Source organism: Ochotona princeps, chromosome 6 (genome assembly GCF_030435755.1).
Source record: "Ochotona princeps isolate mOchPri1 chromosome 6, mOchPri1.hap1, whole genome shotgun sequence".
Taxonomy (NCBI): domain Eukaryota; kingdom Metazoa; phylum Chordata; class Mammalia; order Lagomorpha; family Ochotonidae; genus Ochotona; species Ochotona princeps.
This window is the reverse complement of record NC_080837.1, coordinates 24,655,391-24,665,539: the sequence shown is the minus strand read 5'-3', so window position 1 is coordinate 24,665,539 and position 10,149 is coordinate 24,655,391. Positions and strand designations below refer to the sequence as shown.

At 40.5% G+C, this 10,149-nt stretch overlaps 1 protein-coding gene across 1 annotated transcript; it reads right to left on the bottom strand.

Annotated features, from left to right (window-relative positions):
• Positions 1-8,416: 8,416 nt before the first annotated feature.
• LOC101529416 (large ribosomal subunit protein uL30-like) lies at positions 8,417-9,244 on the bottom strand. The gene is given in 1 exon segment (XM_036495587.2): positions 8,417-9,244. A coding segment is annotated over 1 exon segment (747 nt). The 5' UTR covers positions 9,231-9,244; the 3' UTR covers positions 8,417-8,483.
• Between the last annotated feature and the right edge of the window lie 905 nt (positions 9,245-10,149).

Genomic DNA, 10,149 nt, shown 5'->3' with positions numbered 1-10,149 from the left:
CTCACAAACTTACTCTCCCTATTTAATGGCATTTTATTCCTTTTTACTAAACAAAAATACAGACAGATTTGGTCTTGAATTTAATTTAATTATAAAATCCACATTAATGTATAAATCTTGGGAGAAGAGACTGCTAGTTCTTATCTACTTCTAGCCACCAAAAGCATCTAATAGAAACTGATTAGTGGGAATAATCAAAGTTTGGAAATAGATCATGTAAGACAGCCTTGTTTCCAAGGCCCTTGGCTTTTTTGGTACATGTTTTCTGTCCTTCATGTAGCACTGGGTACCATCCCTGCAGAAATGAAAATGTCCATTCTAGAGGACAAATTACAGGATCATATAGTGGTTTTCTTTTTTTAATTTTTTTAGTTGATTACATTGCATTATGTGACACAGTTTTATAGGCACTGGGGTACCCCCCCACCCTTCCCCAAACCCTCTCCCCATGGTGGATTCCTCCACCTTGTTGCATTACCACCGTTCAAATTCAGTTGAGATTCTTTCATTGCAAGCATTTACCAAGCATAGAGTCCAACATCTTATTGTCCAGATAAGTTCAACGATTTCTTGGGGAGACCATCTCTGGTCTGAAGGTAGAACAAGCAGAGTATCATCCCAATCAATTAAAAGCCCTGACGTAACATCAGTAACAATTTATAACGTTATGGAATTAATTGACATGGTATTGAGTAACCAACATGTTAAAAAATGCAAGTTCTTAACCACATCCTGTGACTTCTTCATTGACATTTCAGTTTTAGTTTATGTACAACTGGGTTCTATACACCTTAAAATGGCTATAGGTTACTATTCAGCTGTCTTGTGTCTATTTAAATTTTAGTATTTAGCAGTTTATAGCATTGAAGCATGATTTTGCTGAACCTGGCTGTTTTTTGGGTAGTCTAAACTAACTTATAACTCTAACAAGACATGTGTCAACAGTTTAGGTTTTTTAATGCCGTATACCATGCCATTGAGGACCAGAAAGATTACACCAGCTTCTCAAAGTTAATGCTTGTGCTAGGTGGTGGTAAGAGCCAATCCGAAGCCTGGGTCCAGGAGCCTCCTCATGGTCCCCCCACATGTGTGCAAGGTCCCAAGTCCCAAGTCCTTGGGCCATCCTCAACTGCCTTCCCAGGTCACAAGCAGGGAGCTGGATGGGAAGTGGGACTGCCGGGATTAGAACTGGTGCCCATATGGGATCCCAGCTCATGCAAGATGAGAACCTTGGCCACTAGGCTACCATGCCATGCACAAAGGGTGTGTTCTTAACCAGCAACCCTTGTAGACAGTTAGAAATCTCATGGAGAAGCATTTGGAGTTGTTGCCAAATAAATGCCTCAGAAATATGTCACAATAGGGATGCGCAACTTTCTGAGCACTTGCAGCCTGCGTGTGAGCAGAGTTGCCTTTTGTAGTCTTGGAATAAAATGCTCTCACAGTGAGCTGGAGCAATAAGCAGATGATGACCTAGTTGTTAGTGACTAACATTTCGTTGTACTTCCTCCCAGAATCTTTTTAAATTATACATACTTTAACTTAAATTATTCATAAATCAGATATTTTATTTGCAATCTAATTTGCCACTTCATAATACCATATATCACATCTTTCTGTACTTAAAGGAATAATTCTATCTACCATCATCATTAATGATGATGTAAAATGTCTTAATCCAATAAATTAATTTCCTGATTGGCTATTTAGATTGATACCAACTTTTTGTTATTCATATGGAGTATACTTAATTTCAATCTCATTGAACAATGAGTTTGTACTTGACTCAGCAGCTGCCACCCAATTGTATGTTTATTATGACAATGCTAGAAAAAGGTATTGGATATTCAAATGTGAATAAACAATTTTTCCTTTGTAGTTTAGAAATATTACTTAACAGATATAAGTTGGAATTCAAAATACTATATGATTATATCAGAATAGCTACGTAAATTACAGAGATTCAATCTCAGTCATGTCATTGATTTCAAATCTTCAACTTGGGATCCATTTATATATATTTATGAAGATTTAATGGGACTTGACTTTAGTACCACCAGCCCAGTGTCATTATAGCCTCCCATGCACAGCTGCATGTTTGAAACATTTTTTTTTCTTAGAAAAGTTATCATTTGTTACTTACAGCACTGAAAAATGTGTCATTTCCTCATAATCTCAATTTGTTCAGCAGGTGTGACATTGTCTTAGGTTTGGTTTCCTGGGAAACAGAGAGGCTGAGAAAATATGATAGACTGAATGTTTGTGTCTGTTCCATCCCACCACCACCACCATGAAGATTCATGTTGAATCTTTAATCCCAAGATGATGGTTTGCGAGATTGGGATCTTTGGGAGATAATTAGGTTAAGAGGGTGGAGCCTCATCGATGCAATTTCCTTACAGTATGAGGTTCAAAAGATAGCTGGCTGTCTTACCCCTATGCAAGGATACAGCTAGAAGTCAGTAGTCTGCTACACAAAAGAGAACCTTTGTGAGTACCTGACAGTTCTGGCACACTGTTCTCAGACCTCCAGCCTGTAGGGCTCTGGAAATTTCTATTGTTAGTGTGCCGCCCTGTCCATGATATTTATTATGGCAGCCAGAGCTGTGTAAGACAAAGGGAGATAAGCATGTAGAAGATTGAATGAGGAAAAGTCTTATCACCTATAAGAGGGTGAAGGAAGTCAGAAGGGCAGATGGAGTGGTGGCTGACTGCTCATGAAGTTGCAGCAACAATTTCATCTGATAAAACAAAATTCTTGGAGCTTAGTTGGTCCTTCAGGTTAGTTTAGAGCTGGGGCAAGGGATCTGGGTTTCTACATCTGTGTATCAACAGTCTTTGGTTGTTGGGATGCCCCTTGGAGAAGTGGGAGCAACCTTCAGCGAAGCACTACTCTTTCACTCCACAGAACTTCCCAGTCAATTTCCAGAAGCAAAGACAGTGAATACCTTATTCCTAAAGGGGCTATTTGGACAATGTACCTTAACTTTTTCATCACTTGTATCCACTTGCTCCATGTAATAATTTCACTCCATGTGGAAATAGCTTATCCAGAATTCTGATTACTCATTTTTGTAGGGGAAATTTACATGAACATTAGTGAAAAGAACTCAAATCCTGATATTGCATCTGACCTCAAGACTATAAATGATATGCACATCTTTCTCTTCATCCACATGTCTTATACCCCCATTTTAGATCTTCACATTCACCTAGCACTTCTATTCCAGGTGGTGTTTATGGTGGGAGCTACCTAAAAGCATCCGGGCCCTAGTTACCATGTCTGTTTTGACTGCAGATGCTACATTTGTCCATTGGTCATCAAAACTGGGAAGGGGAATTATCAAGCTCCATTCCACTGAATCAGCAAAGTGATAAATGGCTTTCCTCTCTCCCCTTGTGTAGCAGTATCCCTGCCTCATCCAAGCCAATTATCCTGAAAAATCTAGAGACCCCTTTTCTTTTCTGCTAACCCCTGTCACAGGGACCTGAAATAACCAGGTGGAAGCCATTATGTAAAGATTAATGAGACTTGTGTTACTGTGTCCTATTTTGGAAGCATTTTCCCTAGTCAAATTGAAAATACCAGGACTACAGAGAATTTGCAGGGAAAAGAAGCTTCTAGGATACTCCAGTGAAAAGTTACTCCTATTGGTTATTGTTTAATCATAAGGTCCAGCTAACAGGATGTCTTTAGTTTTTTAGAATGATGTGATGTTCTTTGGGAAGTTTAGATGGTTTGACCACATTATGAGAAAGAGTAAGAGTAAACTTAGCCCTGGGAAAAGACCATTTACTTATACTTCTGTCCACCCATGTAAAGGCCATCTATTCCTACCTGTCCTTTCTCCTAGGTACTGAAAACAACACATTTGTAAGAGTAATAATCCCACACCAGTTATAAGAAAATGTTTTAATATATTAATAAATATATCACATCTGTGATGCTGTTTAAAATTAGGGTTATTACTTTGTTGAGTTGGGGATATTATTCGCTGCTATGGAATGAATATTTACAACCCTCCAAATTTTGTATTTGAAGCCCAATCCCCAATTTGATGGTATTAAAAGGTGGGGATTATTGATAGTGACTCTGCCATGAGAGACATAATAAGCAAGTGGTTGTGTATAAATTAGGAAGGAGCCTTCACCAGACACTGAGTCTGATGGAGGCCTGATCTTGGACCTCCAGGCTCCAGAGCTGAGACAAATAAGTTTCCATTGTTTTTTTTGACTTTTTTATTAATTATTATGCATTATGTGACAGTTTCATAGGCTCTTGGAATCCCCCCCTCCACGCCTCTCCCCCCTGGTGGATTCCTCCACCTTGGTGCAGTATTACAGTTCAAATTCAATCAAGATTCTTTCCTTGCAAACATATACCAAACATAGAGTCCAGCTACTTATTGTCCAGATGGGTTGAACAGTTTCTTGGGGAGACCATTTCTGGTCCAAAGTTAGAGCTGGTAGAATATCATCCCAGTCAATTAAGAGTCCCAATATAACATTAACAGCAATTTGTAGCATTATGGAATTGACATGGTTTTGCGTAACCAGTATGTTAAAAAAAACCAAAAAACAAGTTCTTAACCACAACCTATGATTTGCTCATTGACATTTCAATTTTAGTTTGTATACAGGACCGGCTGCTATATACCTTAAAATGGCTATAAGGTACCATTCAGCTGTCTCGTGTCTATTTCATTTTAGTATTTAGCCATTTGTTGTGTTGAAGTATAATTTTACTGATCTTGGCAGATTTTAGGATAATCTAGACTGGCTTGTAACTCTAACAAGACATTTGTCAACAATTAAGGTGCAGAACATTTTTTTTTTTGGGGGGGTGTGCAGGAAAGTCCCCAACACCACGGTGAAGAGTGACTAATCTTCGTGTCCCACCCAGCGAGGCATGAGCAAATCCATGCCAGCTCTTTCCTGTCAGATTCCAAGCTCTACTTTTTGTTGTTTGTCTATTTATTTTAGGTTTTTTTAGTTTGTATGATTGTTTGTTTGCTATGAGGGGTTTTCAGAGCAATCCTGATGGTCATTGCAAGGGAGGGTGGGGGTCCAGAGGTGGAGCCAGGCTCGGACCAGAGAAAGCTCTCCTCCCTGGTCCCGAAGGACGTTTATTGTTCTTCTGTTTCTGCAGACCGCTCAGGGCTTCTGGTTGTCTTTCCGATGACGTTGGTTTCTGCACGGTAGTGTTTGGACTTCTTCCATCCCCAGCGGAAGCTCTGGTTGGGGGTGGGTGACCTCAGAGTACTCGGCCTCCGAGGGCATCCAATTCCCTGTGGCCTCCTTGGCAGTTGGGATATAGTCCTTGTTGCTCGTATTAATAGTTTGTGGTGAAGGTCTGGGAGTCTTCATGGTTGGGATCCAGGCTTTCTCCTTGCCACCTGCTCCACCCTGGAGTGCCCCCCTGCTCCACGCACATGACGTCCTGTTAAGAGGTTGTCAGGATCACACCCGATTCCCCCCTCATGCATTGGTATAGTAGTTTTACTATTGTTTAGTGCCGCTTTGAATCTGTTGTCTATGAATTACCAGATTTGATCTTGATAGGCTATATTGTACTTTTTCCTCACTCTTTTTATGGTCCTGAAAGGCTTCCCTGCACTCCCCCCTCCCCATTACGGATTAACATAGCGTATTGAGGGTATAGTAGGTTTTACAGTTTTTCGATGTAGATCTTAAGTATTCTGACATTAATTGTTGGTTTATAGATTATATCGCATTATCTTATTGTATTGGATACAGGTTGTTAGAGATTGCAATAATATTACAATATACAGGTACTATCTTTCAGGTTGTCATCTTTTCATCTCAAATTAAGGCAAACATGTGGTATTTAACCTTTTGGGATTGGTTCATTTCTCTTACCATGATGGATTCCAGTCGGGCCCATTTGTCCACAAAGAACTGCATTTCATTTTTTTTAATAGCTGAGTAGTATTCCATAGAGTAGATGAACCATAGCTTCCTTATCCAGTCTTCTATTGATGGGCATTTTGGTTGCTTCCAGGTTTTTGCGATTGTAGATTGTGCTGCTATGAACATAGGCGTGCATGTTGGTTTCTTGTGTAGGAGATGTTTTGGATATATCTCTAGGAGTGCTATTGCTGGATCATATGGCATGTTGATTTTCAGTTGTTTGAGTATTCGCCAAACTGATTCCCATAGAGGCTGTACCAGTCTGCAGTCCCACCAGCAGTGGAGAAGGGTTCCCTTTTCCCCACATCCTCGCCAACAAGTGTTGGTGGTATTATGTATGTGTGCCATCCTTACTGGAGTTAGGTGGTACCTCAAGGTTGTCTTCATTTGGATTTCCCTTATTGCCAGGGAACTTGAGCATTTTTTTCATATGCTTGTTTGCCATTTGGGTTTGTTCCTTTGTGAAATGTCTGCCCATTTCCCATGCCCATTTCTTGAGTGGCTTGTTTGTTTTGACATTTTGGTTGTTTTGTAGTTCTTTGTATATTCTGGAAATTAGCCCTCTGTCACCTATGTCGTGCGCGAAGATCTTCTCCCATTCTGTGGGTTGCTTTTTTACTTTATTGATTGTTTCTCTAGCTGTACAGAAGCTTCTTAGCTTGATGAGGTCCCAATTGTTTATTTTGGTCTCGATTTCTACTGCTTTTGGAGTCTTTTTTAGGAAGTGAGGGCCTACTCCTAAGTGTTGCAGTGTGTTTCCAACATTTTCTTCCAAAAGTTTGAAGGTTTCTGGATGTAGGTTTAGGTCTTTTATCCATTTAGATTTGATCTTGGTGTATGGTGAGAGATGTGGGTCTATCTTTTTGTTTCTGCAGGCTATCAACCAGTTGTCCCAACAGCATTTATTGAACAGACCTTCCCATTTGCTTGGATTGTTGTCTGTCTTTTTGTCAAAGATTAATTGACTGTATCTATGTGGGTTCCTGTCTGGTGTTTCTATTCTGCTCAGATTCCATTGTTTTTTAAGACACACAGTTTATAGCATTGTTATACTAGACCAAGTAGACTATATGGCCACACTAAAAAATTACATTGTGTATGATAGGTGCCACCAAGTCCATCTCATTGGCATTATAAACAATGACATTAATCACTTACTATGCTCCTAGAGGTAGTGTTGTTTTTAATTTTACAATCTTCCAAGAATTTGGAATGCAATTAAGGGGTTTTCAGTAGTCATATTCTACCTTAACAGCTTTTAGTTTATGGTTCAGTAAAGCAGAGTGAGTTCTGCCAACTATTCATTTCAATTATGTGGTTTGTACCAGGAAAATGATCTTTCAGAGGGCCAATGAACCTGATGAACTCACTGTGGGATAGGCTTGGGCCAAGACCGGAAGGGACTGATTTCCTTCGTAATTCTAACAGATACATGACAATGACCTGTTTTTCGGTATTGGTATCCACCACAGATCTTGAATCCAACATCTTTCAAGAGAAATCCCCTTTCTCCAGTTGATGGTTGTCTTAAAAAGTGACCAGCGTGCTGTTGTGGAAGGAGGAGGGAAGTCACTGTGCTGTACTTTTGCCATGATGTTTCATTGTCCTTCCTGGAGGAGCCTTGACTCTCAGTTGCATTCTGGGTTTGAGAACTGCCTCAGATATGAAAACCAGCCAAGGGCTATATCTTCCCTTGGGGAATAACTGACTTCAGTCATTTGCTCATCTAGTAATAGTCACTTTCAATAATATATATTCAGCACTGCTTTTCCTAAATCTCTATTCATCTTGCTTCTGGACTATCATGTTCTGGCAGTCATCTCCATAGCTCACCACAGGTCAGGCTTCCCTAGCTGTCATTTCTATTTATTAACAAATGGAATACCTGCATTACTTTGGACAGGTGCTACTATTCCAGAATTGCATTGTTGCTATTAGAAGCCTGGTTCTATTATCGACCCTTCCTGTCAGGGCCTTTTTTAAGAGAAAGACTATGATGGAGCTTCTCCATGCTGCTGCTTTAAGCCCTCACCACTGCACTCCTTAGTGGCTTGGCAAATGGGCTGTCTTCCAGACCCTTTGAGGAATATGACTAGCTATGAAATTTTCATTTCATTTAAAATAAACTGTTATTTTTCTCAAACTTCTTAGAGTTATACCAGAGCTTATTAAAACTGGACATGTAGATCATCGCCAGGTTATTAAGCCCAATATCATTGAAAGAGTGCCCCTAAAACAAAAACATCTCTCTTCTTCCATAATATTTGCTGTTCTCTGCATATAATTCCCAATTCTTGATGATGGATGTCATAGAAGACCTATGTCTCATTGGTAGCTGGCTCAATGATCGCCTCCTTGGGCAGATTCAAATATCTTCTAGACTGCTGAAATTTCTTCCTTGTTTTTGGTCTGATAGCAAGGCAGAGTTTTGTGACAAATCTTGAGATGGTCAGGTCTTGTGTCTTAAGTCCCCAGCCTGTTTTTGTTTTTTCAATCTCAGTGGATTGACGTTTATTATCTGACCAGACTATAAAAATACCGGAACAGGCACCTCAGTTCATCCTTCTAATAAGCCTGTTGATCTGGTCTTCCCTGTTGCCAGCATCTCCACCCTCTACAAAATGGGTGGTCTTTTTCTTCATCCCACCTCGGGGAGAAGACAACTTGAAGGGCCACAGGAAATTATTTGCTTCTTTAAAGTGTTTCCCAACGGTGTAGATCTCGTCAATCAGATCCTCCATGCAGATGATGTTGTATTTACCAAGAGAATGGGCAATCAGGGTGTTATCCGTCAGGGCGATTCGCTTCTTGTTGATTTTGCCATAGCCACGCTTGTAGATCAGCTCATTCACTGACTTCAGATTCGGGTAGCCCCATGCAATATAGGGTTCCACAATCCTCAGCATGTTAATAGAAGCCTTGTTGAGCTTCACAAAGGTGCCATTGAAGATCTGGCGAAGGCGAAGAAGCTGCAGCACTTTGTGGACTTTGGGACTCACACCATTGATACGTCTGATCCTGATGACAAACGCCAACTTGGGTTCTGCAGGGACGTAGAAGCTGCCTGCTTTCCTTGCCATCCTCGCCATCCGAATCTCAGTTCTGTACATCTGCCTGTACTCCTTGTGGTAGTGCTTGGCCTTCTCTTAGATGAGCTTCCTTCTGGCCTTCCGGAGCATCTTTCGGGCAAACTTCTTCCGCAGGCGCTTGATCTTGAACTCTGCGAAATTCCTCCGCTTTTTCTTCAGCGTTTCTGGCACAGCAGGAACCTTCTTCTTCTTCTCTTCGGCAGTCTCCATGGTTCCAGCCGGAAAAGAGGCCCCAGCCTGTTTTAAACTTTGGCAAATGCTTCAAGTGGTGAGACATCCCTTTATAACAAGAATGGGTAGGACACTTTCTGTAGTACCACAGGGTTCGGACATACCTGGGGCTCAAAGTTCTGAGACAGATTTGTTCAGAATCCTTACTTTAAGACTCAGAGTTTTATTCTTCCCATCTCATGACCCTGACCTTGGCAGAGGGAACTTTCTAGGGTTGAATATGTACTAGTTTCTGAGGTTCTGCTACTTGTAAAAGTATGTCCTGATCTGAGCAAATGAATTGCTGTAAATGCTGTCAAGAAAGTTCTTTATCATTCATGTTTTGCATTGAGTTGACAAATAATCACCCTTAGCCTCTTTTTTAAAAAAATAAAGATTTATTTATTTATTTATTTATTTATTTGGAAAGTCAAATTTACAGAGCAGAGATAGACAGAAGTATCTTCCATCTGCTGGTTCACTCCTCAAGTAGCCGCAATGACTAGAGCTGAGCTGAGCCCAAGCCAGGAGCCAGGAGCTTCTTTCAGGTCTCCTGCCAGGGTGCAGGGTGCAGGGTTTTGGGCTGTCCTTGACTGCTTTCCCAGGCCATAAGCAGAGAGCCAGAAGGGAAGTGGAGCAGCTGGGATATGAACCAGCACCCATATGGGATCCCAGCACATGCATTCGAGGACTTTAACCATTAGGCTACTGCGCCAGACTCAGCTTATCTCTTTTTAAAATATATATAGTATATATACAATATATACTCTCTCTCCTGATAGTGTTCAACAGCATTTAAGTAATTAAAATGTGCTTATAATGATTTCTTTCCCCATTCTTCTCAAATTCTAGGGAGATTGCACAAGCAGTTGATTCAGTTACAGTTGTGGTAAATATTTACAGTTATACTAGCTCAACC